The 14,661-nt window shown below is 39.6% G+C and overlaps 1 protein-coding gene across 5 annotated transcripts in view; it reads left to right on the top strand.

The window, feature by feature from the left end:
- CAPRIN2 (caprin family member 2) overlaps positions 1-11,836 on the top strand; it is a 33,218-nt gene extending 21,382 nt beyond the window's left edge. For 3 of the 5 annotated variants that reach the window (XM_058022889.1, XM_058022888.1, XM_058022885.1), the window contains 7 exons: positions 1,512-1,622; positions 2,256-2,408; positions 5,330-5,513; positions 7,058-7,243; positions 8,517-8,617; positions 9,334-9,400; positions 10,936-11,836. In XM_058022889.1, coding sequence (XP_057878872.1) covers positions 1,512-1,622; positions 2,256-2,408; positions 5,330-5,513; positions 7,058-7,243; positions 8,517-8,617; positions 9,334-9,400; positions 10,936-11,504 — 1,371 coding nt within the window. In that variant the 3' untranslated portion in view covers positions 11,505-11,836. The remainder of the gene's footprint in view (positions 1-1,511; positions 1,623-2,255; positions 2,409-5,329; positions 5,514-7,057; positions 7,244-8,516; positions 8,618-9,333; positions 9,401-10,935) is intronic. The other 2 variants (XM_058022886.1, XM_058022887.1) reach the window with 2 other exon arrangements.
- Positions 11,837-14,661: the final 2,825 nt, after the last annotated feature.

Raw genomic sequence — 14,661 nt, 5'->3', positions numbered from 1 at the left:
TCCTGAATAACTGGGCTGGAACAACATGCAAGTAACAAAAGTAGTACAGCCTACAGTCTGGAATGCTTAAAGATGGGTGGCAAATTCTTGCTAATACTGTATGAATGCAAAGTGAGCAGTCTGCTGCTTGACACAGGAGGGGTGTGGGATGAAAAGTGCTCACTAAAAAGTGTGGTGCATGTTCTTGTAGGAACATGGGAGCAGCATAAATATTTGCTTTGGTTACAGTGTAGAGTAATGATGACAAAGAGGTTGCATAAATTGAGATGGGTATTGTCATGAAATTGCAGACTGTGTGTAACCTGAAGACTGAGATATATTCTCTCAAACATTAGCTGAAGAAATACTGGGAATCTCATTTCCCAATGTTCTGCTAAGACCTAAAACTTTGCTTGCTTATTTGTATTTATGTGCAGATAAACATTCAAATAGCATTCAAATAGTGTTTAGAGCTGAAAAGTTTCACTTTATGCAGATCAGTGTCTTAATCTCTTGTGAATTTTGTTGCTGTGTTCAAGAATACAGCTGGCTCTTTCCTGTTGGATTCTATAATTAAGAGTGTGTAGATTATAATGGGAAATGTTCTTGCTTTTTACATTTGTTTTGCTGATGTAGATGTTATCAGCATACTGTGTATGTAGTACTTAATTTCTTAATATACTATATACTGGTAGGGCTCTTGAATCAGCAGTTTTGTCCCAATTCTTGACACTTTCTACAACTTCTACAGTACCATGGGTCTCCTTGTGCTGACAAGAATTCAATAATTCTGCTGTTCAATCTGATTCCAGAAGGCCTGTGCTGTACTATAAAGTGGAACATCTGATTTTTTTGTAGAATGCAACCTTATTGTTTGAAATTAGGGTTGCTTGTGCCCAGCCTATCTCTGGTCCCTTCAGATTGAAAACTAGAGTCTATCTTTGTTTTCCAGGGAAAGCAGTAGTTAAGTTTTGGTCCCAGCAGAACCAGGGAATGCACTCCATGGTGGCAGTGCTCCTGGTGTGCAGGTACACCCCAGTGCTGTCTGAGGCACTGTGATCTGTGCATGCTGAGCACAGGACTGGTAGTCTTTAGCCCTAGGCTCTGTATTTAGGCATTAAGCAACTCCTATATGTAGCATTACAGGTGTGAGCTAACTCTAGGACACACAGGCTTTGCAAGGCCTTGTTCAACAGAGCTTACCCTTTTTTTCCATTTAATTCAGTGAGACAGGTGTGTGTTGCAGACTTCACTGTAAATGCTTGAAGCAATCTAGTGTTCTTAAAATGATCTGACTTTGCAGGGCTGCTTGTGCAACCAGTTGTGTAAGAAGAGTCATCTAAATCTGAATCTCTAAAGCTAATTACTTGAAGCTTTGGTTAAGATGACTGTTTAATACTTTGGCTTTGGAATTAATGTTTGTCCTGGTCTTTCAAAATCCATTTGATTTAACCTTAGTACTGGTGTTTCATAGCTTTACCAGAGCTCTGTAGTACTACTCACAATAGCAGGTGCATTATGGCTTCTTCTAGGCATCAACATCACTTTCTCAAGAGAATGAGAAATATACTTCCCAGCCTCTGTATCAGACAAGTTCACGTATTTCTGAGCCACTGATACCTAAAAAGATTGAAATTGCCCAGGTGAGCTATCACAAGTAACATCAATATTTAAGTTGCTGAAATAGTAAGGCTCTAGACATGTCCTCTTTTGACTCCTGTTTTGTGTAAATATTGGTGTTCTAAATCAACACTTCATTTTGCCATCTGCTCAGCTGAGGCCTAATGCTGGTTAATACTTTGTCTGGACAACTCAGCATTGTTTCTAATCTGAAACATAATTAAGTTGGAAAGGGGAAAAAAAATCAGACCCCCTAAATTTTCTAAGTTCCTCCAGAAAAGAGAAGTAATTTCTAATATCAGCCAAACAATCATCTTCTACTAAATGGAACCAAAAGCATTCTGTGTGTCCTTAGTGGAGAGAAAAATACCTAATGTCTCTTTATTGTGATATTATTCCAAAGAATAGTATGTATAGTAGCTCATAGGCACATTTCACTTAATCAGCAGAGACTGCAATAGAAGTACTGTTTGCTGAGGATGCACAGCAAGATTTGAAATTGTAAGCAAAAGCTATTTTGTAGCTCTACTATGTCCAAATGTCATCCTGTAGAAACTGCTGACTTCTGTCAGTCTAGGCTTTAGAGCAAATTAACTGCTTCTGTTACTGCCTGATAATTATCAAGTGACCTTTCATTACATTTGTTCTTCCCCCAGGCAACAATTCCCCTCCCAAGTGAGCCACAGTCACCATTGCCTACTTCAAGCACCCCCATGCCCTCAGTGCCACCAGCACAAAGCTTTCAGTCTCCTCCAGCAAGCAGCAGCTCTGTCACAATAACAGCAGCTCCCTTTCAGGCTATGCAGACTGTAAGTATGCAGCACACAGAACTGACAAGGTTGTGAGTAACTTGGGAGTAACATTGAGGACTTGGCTCCTCTTGGAATAGTACAGAACTTGATAGGGCATTTTGTTTTAGCAGTAAAATCTAGATTAGTCCTCTGATTCTCTTCAGAGGACTTCAGAACTTCAGTTCTTCAGAACTTAAAACAGATCTAACAACAAAGATCCTGGTTTTGCTCTGTGTAGTGCCAAAAAACTAATACTAGGATATCTTAGTAGCCTTAAGGAACTAAGAGGGAGAAGTCAGGCCTGAAACCAACAGATTGATAGCGGTGCCCTAAAGTAAGGTGAACTGCACTTAGACTGTTCTTGGGAAAAGATTTCAAATACAACAGATTTTGTTGGAGAAAGGGAATCCTGAATATAGATATTAGGCCAAAATGCTTTCAGAAGCCTGAGTTTGTCTTGTTATACTGTTTGCTTCACTGGGGTAAAATTCAGTCCATTGGAATAATGGAAAACATGTTTTTGGAAAACTGGTGTTGCTCATTATCCTTTGTTGTTAACAATAGTCAATGTACATATCTAGGAAATATACCACACAGTCTGAGATGTTCAAGGCAAATATAATCTGTAATGATATATGGCCTGAAAAAATAGTATCAAACATTGCTGCTTCCTACTGATCTGCAGTGCAGGCTTAGAGAGGTTCAGAGAAAGGCTCTTCCTTAAGTACAAGGAAGGTAACATTATTTACTCCTGTTACATTCTTCAGAAGATGATAGAAACATTGATTTAATGTTTTTCTAAAAAGCAAGCTTTAGAGTCTCCAAAGGCATTCTCCATTTTAACAGAAGTACCAGTGTAGTTCACAACTTGCTGGCCTCTGTCTTGCAGACCTGAGACTGATGTGGTAAGAACTGGTGGAGGAAGGTGTCTAAAAGCCTTTCAATCACAGGAGTTAACAGCTAAAACTTCTGTGACATCCTGGTGTGGTCTGTAGTAAAATCACTGCAGTGACTTTTTCTGCTTGGTTTTTTCTGGATTTGAAGAAGAGGTTCAAGTCAAACCTACCTCAGAGGCACAGAATTGTGATACACATTACAGATGAAGCACTTTTTGGTAGGGAGGTGTTTTGTTCCTAAGCTGGATGTGTTTAAATAATGCTAAGTGATTGGGTGGTGATTTTTTCTGAAAGTGGAGAAGTGGCAGCGTGCTGTGATTAAGGAATCCAGAGTCTTTTGGGGACCCAGTTATAAGACAAGCATCTGTTATGGTATCAATATGGAGTCCCAGTCTGTCATTCTGGTTATGTCTGAACTTGCTCTCTGTTTTCAGAGTGCTTTGATCATAACAGTACCACTGAAAGTTCACTTGAATTATTACCATGTTTTCAGAGATGTTAAATGTCTGAGATTGCTCTTGGGACTTTTGGGGAAGCCTGACAAACATCTGTCACTAAGTCACAAGGATGTTCATTCCTCTTGTAGTGGTAGAAATCTTGAACTTTGCAGTGCAGGGTTTTGTTCTTCCCTTAGGTTCTCATTGCTGCCAGGAAAGCACAGCCATTGGACTGGAGTAGACAAGCCAGGATGATTCCCTGGCAAATAGCAGTATCACAGTGACAGTAATGGAAGTATCTGATTACAGGGCCTCAGACATCCCATTGCTGCTATTGTGCTTATGGAAGCTTAAAGGCAGGCCTGACCTGCAGCCTGACCTGTAGCCCTAGTCCTTGATTTGAATTCCACCTGTAACCCTCACTGCAGGAAAAAGCAGACCACTTGCTACAAATTCCTCAGGGTGTGGGTGTTGACAGCCTGACTGCCCTCCCTTCTCAAATTCCTTTTAGGAAAAGGATAGCTTTGGATCACTTTATTTACCAGATGAAGTGATCAAAAATTAAAAATAAAACAAATAAGTAAGTTTTACTTTACAGTGGTTCAAAATTTATGCTCAACACTTCAGTATCGTGAGGCATTTCTACTGCCTCTTAGAGGCAATACTAGGCTTTTTGACCCTGGAAAAAGTATTGGTTTTGGTTTTTTTTAATGATAAAGGCATCTGCAAATGGCAAGAACTGTCAAGCTGTGAAGCTGTTTCTTGCATCATGTAGCTGTGGCTTTTGCCCAAGTCTGTCTTCAGAGAGTTTATAGCCTTGTTAGATACACCTGTAGACTTAGTATCAGTACTGCTGGCAGCTCTTTATATGAAATTCAGATACTTTTAATCAAAACAGACTTGGCCTATTTGATGTTGATGCTAGTTGTCACTTTTGACAGCATTATTTCTGGTAATTGTGTTATTGGCTATAAAGCAGTACATGCACTGGAGTGACTGAAGTCTGGGTAGTTTTAACTAGCAGTAATATCTGCTTATCATTGTATTGCCCAGACTATAATATTTGAATGACAAGCCTTGCTTAGGTTAAGTGTTTACTCTTGGAGAATGTTAAATGAGTAGGAAAGATGAAGCTCCATTTACTGAAGGGGCAAATGATGTCTAATATGATGTTTGAGTGGCTAGCAGTGTTACATCAGGTTCCAAGACATGCAGAAAGACCCAGATTCTTCCCAAATGTGAATATCTCATCTCAGAATAGGCTGTCCCAGGTCCAGCTTGAGCTGTAGGACAGCAAGTCAGTGGATTTCACAGAGGATTTCCCATAGAAGGACAATAGCTTGTTGCATGGTAATTGTTCTGCTGACAGAGTACAGTAGCTATGGCCAATCAAGCTGTTCCTTGGGTAGTAGCTCCATAAACAGGAGTGTGTTCTGGAAGTTTGAGAGGGAAAAGCATGGGGTTTTGGTTATTTCTAAGAAACACCTGGTGTTCTAGAAGTACCCTAAACAAGCATATGGATTGAAACCACAGCATGGCAGGGTGGTGGCATTGGGCAGGGATGTTAGCTGGTAGTGTTGAGCACTTGTTTTCAAATATGTTGTAGGTGTTTAAAGTAAATGCACCACTGCCTCCACGTAAAGACCAGGAAATTAAAGAGGATTCTTCATATTCAGCAGGATATAACCAGAGTTTCTCCACAGCAAGTACACAGACTCCTCCTCAATGCCAGCTGCAGTCTTCTCATGTTGCAGAACAAACCTCTCTTTCACAAGAATCTCTGTCTTCAGGTGAGAACTGCACTTGCATGTGTATTTCAAGTAGTCTTTCAATATGATTAGTCTATAATAGTATTTAAATTCACTATCATGTGCTGTGAATACTTCTAACCAGTGAAATTCTTAACAGGTGCTACATAAATGTCTAATAATAGGCATACATCAACTCTAATGTAGTTGATGGTATGTAAACTTAATTTAAAAACTGCTAGCAGGATGAAAGGCTGGTTCAAACTTGTTTCTATATTAGATGAACAGACTGTTGTCACTTACATGCCTGAATATCCCAGTAGGTGAGAAATTCAAATATGTGGTGATGCTTGCCAATCAAACAATGATTTGCTTGGAATAGTAGCAATGATGAAATACTCTTATTTGGTGCCATTAATTTGGTCTCTGGTAATAGTGCTGTCAGTGCTGAGAGTTGCTGAATGCTAAGTAGGAAATCTGGGATAAGTTTTCATTCTGACCTGAGAAATACTGAGCTAGTAAGGGGTCTTCAACACAAACCTGACTTACTTGATGTTCAGGTAGTGCAAGAGGTGGGTTTTTACAGCTAATGCTAAATTTGGCATGAAACTGGCCCCTAAATGTCTTGAGGTTTTAGGATGAAAGCAAGTGGCAACTAGGGGTCTGTATTTATAAGGCAATGTAATGAAACGGCTCAAGGTCATTTAGAACTAGTATTGTTCTGCCAGAGTGATTTTCAGAGGTCTTTTCTTTCTAGAAACACACTGATATAGTGTGTAAAGTCAATGAGACATAAAGAACAGTGTAAGTGTAGCAGTCAGGAAAGCATCTTTAGTTTCAATGTTCCTTCTCCTCGCTGAGACTATGGGTGGTAAGCCTTCTGTTTGTTTTTTTTTTTGTGGAAAATCATAATTCTTAATAGCCTTGTGCAATGGCTCTGCACACACTTCATACAGGGGTTTATACTGTTGTTCTGGATCAATTTTAAGCTTTTTGGATTGAAATAAAGGAGCATCTTGTGGGAATGCATTCATGGTTGCAAGGTTTGTGTTTAAAGCTAAGTGCACACTCACCCTTCTGAGTGAAAAGCAATCTTGAATACATTTTGCTTGGAGTTGAAGGGCCTAGCATATGGTAGGAATGTCTGTTGAAGAGACTGAACCCCACTATCTGCTTTCCATAGTTCTTATTGCTATCTAGGTGTGATGGAGTTTGTCTTGCTGTTTCAAGGGATGTCAATACTGAGGTGACCTAGTTTATCAGTGGAAATTCTTAATCAAATATTACACAATTTTAAGCTAGATTGGGTATTTTCATGCTGCTGGCAAGGTGGTTCTCACCTGTGCAACTGACTCCCGTTGAATGCATTAGGGGCTTGCACTCGGAGCCTGTGCTGTCTACAGTAGATTTTAGCAAGCAAAGGGAAGGATCCAGTCACTTAAATGAAGTAATGAAGGGACAGAAGAACAGTCTATTCAGAGCAGCTTAACTGGTCTCTGAATGTCCTAATAGTGCCCTTGCTTCTGTGTGTGGTAACTTACTGCAGTTATACAAAGCTTTGACTTATCTGTGCCTTCTGTTTTAAGCAGTGAACTATCAGCCTGATGGAGCTGTTCCTGTTAGCAATGGTAGCCTTGCCTTTTATCCAGCACAGGCTAATGTTATTCCCAGACCCCCTCAGCCTTACCTCAACAGTCGTGGGTCTGTCAGAGGGTCTGCCAGAGGTGGAAGGTCCCTGGCTAATTCCTATCGCCCCCCTGGTGGCTACAAAGGTATGTCTGTGTTTACTGTCATCCTAAAGAAAATCTAATGTCCTGCCAGTAGAATGTGACTTAACACAACACACTATTAAATTCATGTTCTGTATGTGAAATGTCTCAAAACAGGACTAAGGGCAATGTGCAGAGAATGGGGCCCTCTGTTGTAGAATTCAAGGAAGTTCATTCTAACTTTTTTTTCTGGTCCCTGGACTTGATGTCAGGCCAAATGGCAGAGCAATTTCACAGCTTGCCTAAATATGAAGATAGAAACTTTCACTAATAGGTTATTAGATTACTCATATGGACTTTTCTGTTGGAGATTTAATTTGCTTTTTCTGAACTTTTTACATACTTAATTCTTTCTCCTGGTATCTTGCTGACAAACTGGGTAGGCCAGTTTCCTCTTCACATACCACTTACTGTGTTTGTGCAAAATAAAGTAATTTTTGCTTAGCACTGCTCACTTTAATATTAGCAGCAGAAACCAGGATGGGGGAGTGGCTCCCAGTAGTGAAGAGTCCTTCTAGACAAATAACAGACTGAAGAGTTTTATGAGGAAGTTTATTTGGTCTCTGCAGAGCAGTTATTCTTTGGCTGCTACCTGAAGTACTATGGAGAGTTTCAGCAGACTTTAAGCAGTTACTAAAATAAGGTTGTTGGTAGCTACCAGCTGCAAGTTGTGGCCTATTCCCCTTTGAAGTGAAGGGCACTTAGTCTCTGGTAGGTGCTTCAGTTGTTGGGCTGAGCCTGCTCAGTACCTTGTAGGAACATGTACAGATGGTGAGTTTCATAGTTCTGACTTAACAGCAGTCCTGGGTTTGCTGGTGTCTGGTATGAAATTACTTGCAGCTCTGCTTTGGTAGTTAAGTAATAGTTTTGCCTCTTCAGCTATTAACTTAAGCTTTCTAGTAACCCCTAAATGTGTGCCAGTAAAAGCTCAGTGTGTGTAACAGAAAAGAGTGTTTCTCAATCCCATTGCTGGATTTAGCAAGCTTTTCAGCTGTTCTGACATCCCATTAGTATCACAGGCAATGGATAGGGCCTGATGTTAATATTTTTAAATACACAATTTTGGTGTAGCCATAGTGTGTAAGCTATGAGTAGCTAATGAAATGCATTTGTTACAGGAATAGCAAGGTTCCTATTCAATTCCAAATTTAAGAATAGCACTGTTACTGCCTAACTTTATGTACATAATTGCCAAAAAAGATCTGTAGTTAAATTCTGGACTTTTACTGTAAATCAGACAGTAAATGATACTGAATAATCAACTTCATTTGAACAGGTTTTGATGCTTACAGAGGTTCACCTTCATTAACCAATGGGAACTATGGCCAGCTACAGTTTCCTGGTAGAGATTATGCTGGAATGCCATATTCTCAGAGGGTAGGTATTGACTTTATTTACAGTAGCCTTCTACTGTATAGGAGCCAAATCTTCTAACATGGTAGTTTCTCATTGCCTTGAACTATTACTTACAAGCTAGAGGTTAGTTTTGTTTCACAAAACAAACCCTTTTGTGGAATGGTAGACAGCAGCTGAAATAAGTCACTTCAGACAGGTAACATCTCTGTATGACAGGTTGATTTTAGTCTGAAATGAATCTTTAAAATGCAAACAGATGGTAAACAATATATTGTATGGGTCCGGTCTGTTGTTTTAAAAGAATTGGTTCACTAAAATGCCTCTGTAATGTAAAATAATGAACTCCTAAATGGACTGGCTGAGAATGTGGCTAGGCCAAAACCCCAAAAATAATAATAATAATAAAAACAACTTAAAGGCAAAGGTTCCTGGTGTGAGGCAAGTCTGTCAGTGTCTTCTGTGCAGGTTCATGGACTTAGAACAGACTTGAGATTTAAGGGTATTGATCAGTAGCCTCAATTGTTCAGAAGCTAATTTGCTACAACTGGCATCAAAGTAGATCTTTAATTTCATGCAAGCTGTTAAAATAAGTAAATTTTCCATAAGTAAAGCTGTTTATCTGCATCTTGTTTCTGAACTGTCAGTGTACTTTAGAGATGGAATTCATTGTGAAAAAGTGTATTACCTCAATTGGGTTCAGATTTGCTTATAGCCATCTTCTAACACGTCTCTTCCAGGATGTCAATTACCAGCAGTGCTATAAACGAGGTGGGATAAGCAGTGGTCCTCGAGCAAATTCAAGAGGTAAGGCCAACACCAGCCCCCCTATAAGTCCAGTGTGTGCTTAGGCTTTGCAGCTGGGGTGTCACTGGGAGCAGTGTGAAAAGCAGAACAGGATCCCTCACCTAACAGATGGAGCTTGGTGTAAGTTAACCAAGCTTAGCTGGAGTCTAGAGTGCTATTCTTTCACAGCATTGCACAGCAGAGGATTTAATTTCACTAGTTTTAGTCTGGCGTCTTCATGTCAAAATTGTGACACAATGGTACCTTATTGAACTTCACAAATAACTTGACTAGGAAAAAACAGCAGCTCCCTGTGTTCAGGGAAGGAGCACTGGGTTTCTCCCCTGAAGTGTGTAGTCCTCCCTTATTCTGGGTAGGCTGTCAGATCACAGAGACTTTGTAAAGTAATTTTTTTTCATGAAAATGTATTTGGTAATACAAGTGTACTTTGTACTTCGATAGTGGAGTATAAAACCTAGAGAAATAAATAAGGCTAGTTGTGTCCAAGCATGAATAGCATGTGTTTTGAAGAGTTGGAAAAAAGATGGGTTGTTTCTACTGTGTGTGCTGGAAAAACATGGACTTCCAGTGCTACAGGTGAGAAGTGAGATGAAGAGTAGCTGTAGATCTGAGAAATTATAGTATATTGTAGAAGCTGCTTTAGGATGATGCAGGTCATATCCTAACTTGAGGGATAGAATGTTTCAGAAGAGAACTAAATAGGAGATGATGGTGGATTAACAGCTGATGAAAGTACTCATTAGCATTAGGATCTCACAGCAACTTCACTTGTTTTCCAGTGGAAATAACAATGGTTTGCAGCTTGACTGTGACTGCTTTAAATTTCTCAGATCTAATACAGTTTTCATTCTACACTCTTTTAACTTGGATATTTGGAAAGATGAACAGCTTTATTTTGGGGAGTGAGGTGCAGAAGACTTAAGCAACACTAGTTTGTCAGACTTAAAATATTCTAGCATCATAAGTAGAGAAGGTCTACAAGAAATGCAACTGCGGAATGACAGTGTTGAGTAACATGAAGTGAAAATTGGGATCTTGAAGATAACTTGCCTCTAACTTTGTCAGTGTTTTCAGAATTACGTTTTATTTCTTCTCAGAAGTTAGCATATGCTTTTTAAGCTCACATATGATACACTAAAGCAAAAAAAGGCAAAAACAATTACAGAGGATTTAATTTCACTATTTTTAGTCTGGAGCGTTCATGTCAAAATTTTGACACAATGGTACCTTATTGAACTTCACAAATTACCTGACTAGGAAAAAACAGCTGTTCCCTGTGTTACAACCTGCTGCCCTCTCCTACTTGGAAGTATAAGTAATTGTTCATGGTTCAGTTATGTCTCATTCTGCTCAATACAAGTGTGATCAATGTGAGCCAGCTTCAAAGCTGTGTTTTCACTGGGGTCCTTTGACAATTTGCTGTGGCTCAAAGATCAATCTGCTGCAAAGCCAAGCCTGTACACTTAAGATTATGGCCACAGGCTTAAGGGTGTCCTTCTGTTACAATACTCACCGCTGCTAATGGTTTTTAACAGCAGGGTGGAGTGACTCCTCTCAGGTGAGCAGCCCAGAACGAGACAATGAGACCTTTACCAGTGGGGACTCTGGGCAGGGGGACTCTCGCAGCATCACCCCCGTGGACATGCCGGTGAGCAGCCAGGCCGCCACCATCCTGCCGGTGCACGTGTACCCGCTGCCGCAGCAGATGAGGGTCGCCTTCTCCGCCGCCCGCACATCCAACCTGGCCCCTGGAACTCTGGACCAGCCCATTGTGTTTGACCTGCTGCTCAATAACCTCGGAGAAACTTTTGATATCCAGCTTGGGAGGTTCAACTGTCCAGTGAATGGTACCTACGTCTTCATCTTCCACATGCTGAAACTGGCTGTCAATGTCCCTCTGTACGTGAATCTCATGAAGAATGAGGAGGTCCTTGTGTCGGCCTATGCCAATGATGGGGCTCCTGACCATGAGACAGCCAGTAACCATGCAGTGCTGCAGCTCTTCCAGGGAGATCAGATCTGGCTACGGCTGCACCGGGGAGCCATCTATGGAAGCAGCTGGAAATACTCCACCTTTTCGGGATACCTCCTTTATCAGGACTAAAATCCAGTGCAATGTTTACAAAAGAGCTGCTCCAAACACCTTGGTGAGGGGGGTGGGACTAGCTTTGCACTTATTACTGACTTTATAGAGGATATGTGGTTCCATTATTGGTGGGAAATGGTGGTCCTGTTTTGCAAGGTGAAATCATGGAGTTGGGGTACTGAATCAGCACTAATTTGGCACTTTATCAGTTGTGATGTAGCCTTGCTAATAAAGCTGTGAATGTATATTGTTTGCACTTACCCTAAACTGTATTAATGTCCAGCTTACTACACTATTGATTGCCTCAAGTATGGGCTATTCACAATGCCTTGTTGTGCCTCAATAAAACAAGTTAATATGCATTTTAGTATTAATCTTGCCCGTGGTTTTAATTTTAAGACACATCACTGACCTTTTTCCTGATGTGGGGTGAATATGAATATTACATAGAACTGGTCTGCAAGTTTCAATAATTTAGGGTAATTTGTATTTAACTAGGATTGTTTTAGTTCCTGCTTAATGCCATTTTTCAAGAGTCTTACCTTGATCAAAATCAATTCAAGATTTAGCTACCTTTTTTCTTTCTAAAGGTCAAAAAATTCTAAGTGCAATGCTACATACTTCATCAGAACTACTGCTTTTAAATACATACCCTGTCAAAATCTGGCATGGTTATCATAGCATCAGTCCTTCAGAAGTGAAGTAGTTGAAATTCTTCAACCTGCAAACAGTCACTCAAGGGGCTGGCTTATGCTGTTATTCAGCTGCAATATATTTTGAAGTTGAATTCAACTTTATGAAGCATAAGTGTGGATGGCTTCCCCCCCTGAATGAGACTTGAATCAGATTTTAATACAGGTTCTTTCCTCATTTCAGAGAATTGCTGAGGAACTTGTTATTTGTAGTTGAAGCCTGGTGCTTGCATTTTACATCAAAGCTGAATACAAATCCTAGGAAATGTTTCTGCAATCCCTTTCTTAAAGCTCTTGGGCTTTTGGACCAGCCTTCAGCACTCCTCTGGCCTGAGAACTGAACAGCCACGATGTATGTCCTTGTCTAAGCTGCTGTGTCAAATACTATAAATAGTTTCAATGTTTAAAATGGTAATATGAACTAGTAAGAAGGTAGGTCAGTGCCTCTCTCTCCTTTCAAAAGCTTCAGTAAATTGTTTTAACAGTAGAAAGCACTTGATCTGAGTGTACTAAATTAGCCAGTGCACAAGCCTGACTGCTGTATCTAAGGCTGAAGCAGAACTATGCAGAGTGAAAGCAACTATCTGCTTATTTAAATAAAAGTAAGAACCTGAACTGAACAACTTCAGACCTGGTATAAAGCTGCTGTTTCTTGCTAAGTGGTTTCACAGCTTCCAGCTTCAGTTTGCCCTTGTTATCATGCAGATGCCAAAACCAGTCTGGCATGGCTTCATAAAGTTACTGGCATAAAGATCTTGTTCCGATCTCAGCTTTCTTTTCATACAGATTTTGAGGGTGCTCATATTTCAAGTATGGGTTTAGCAAATTTTGAGAGAAGTTGAGGTAGGACAAGCTTTGGGAAACCTTGTTTTTACCATTACAAAAATGTCAAGCCTTATCTATTGAACATTAAGTCTGTATTTTGTATTTTAAAACATGCTAGTTCTGACTTTAGGCAACAAAGAGGCTTATTTCTATAACACCCACTACAGAATAAGCTTAACTTGATAAAAAACAGTTTAACTTGATAAGAGGTAAATATTCCAGTTTTAGATCTGTATCTTGTTTAAGATGCATTTTTACATTCCTAGCTAAAAAGAATACACAGTTGCAGCCAGAATTGTGCAGGTAAGATGAAATAGAAAAATTATTATACAATTCCTTCACCACAGGTTATCTAATGGATGTTTTTTTTAAAAAGTGAATGTTTTTAAGCTTTAGCCTGAATCACAGTAATCTCTACTACAGTAATTTTACAGTAGTAGCTACTTTAAAATAAAATGTATGGCTTTGTCCTGCTATTTTTATTTGAAAAGAAAACACAACTTGGAGAAGTCTCATCCCTTAGAATAACTAAAAAATATGATAGATTAGTAGGTTTCACATGTGCTACTTTTTAAGCTAGAACTGTTGGTTTTCACTGTGTTTTTAGCCAGCTGTGAATGCAGGTTTTGCTAACCTCTGTTACCAAAAGGAGGGTAAGTACAACTGAACAGGTACTGTCCTAAGGAAGGTTTCAGACTTGAAGCCAATCCAAAGGCTGTAACTGAACCTTAAATGCTAAGACTTTAAAAAAACACTAGAGAAGACCAAGCCCAGCACCTTTTTTCCATACCCATAGCTGGCCAAAATCCACTGGTAGAAAATTGCTATTCTGATTTCCAAAATACCTAAAAATGTTATATCATATAATTTTTCCATTATGATAAACACTAGGGTAGGGATATCTCATTATGCTTTTAGACTAATAACTGTTTTTCAAAGCTTCTCAAAGGACTTCAGAATATTTCAGTACATTTTCTACTGACACAGTTTTAGTCTAGTCAAGTATGTCCAGACCAATGCCCTATTTCTTTATTCTGCTTCTGGGCAAAGCATTTAACAGGTGAGTTTCACGACCTGGAAATACTTTACTGTGTAATTTTCATGTAAATACTGTCTGACAGTGTAAGTTCTATTTACACTTCTTTTTCTCAGTAACTATTAAATGAAGTTGATTGAATAATGTCATCAGGAAAAATGCCTTCACTATGTAAGGATTATAATTGGATTTAATTAAAACATACATAAGGGCATCATCATTCTGCTAAATTTCCTACTGCTGTCTGCTGTGCAAATTGGATACCACCTAAATTCTCGCTGATTTAATTCTCTTGTGCAGCCTGCTGAAGATAAACTTTAAAGGTAAGAAACACTATGTTTTCATATGGAGTTAATTTCTGTGTTTCCTTCTCTTGACATCAAATATTGCAACTACCCTGAAATGGGAGAGTGTAATGCTTTGCCTGGGAGGGAGTTAATTTTAATCAAAGGAACCGGTATGGGGCTGTATTTGGATTTGTGACCAAACAGTGTTGGTAACTCAGGGATGTTTTGGTCATTGCACAGAGTCGAGGCCTTTTCTGCCTCTGACACTGCCCCAGCAGTGAGTGGGGAGCACAAGGATTTGGGAGGGGTTAAAGCCAGGACAGCTGATCCCAGCT

The sequence above is a fragment of the Melospiza georgiana genome, chromosome 4 (assembly GCF_028018845.1).
Source record: "Melospiza georgiana isolate bMelGeo1 chromosome 4, bMelGeo1.pri, whole genome shotgun sequence".
NCBI classification, from domain to species: domain Eukaryota; kingdom Metazoa; phylum Chordata; class Aves; order Passeriformes; family Passerellidae; genus Melospiza; species Melospiza georgiana.
This window is presented reverse-complemented; position numbering and strand designations above follow the sequence as displayed.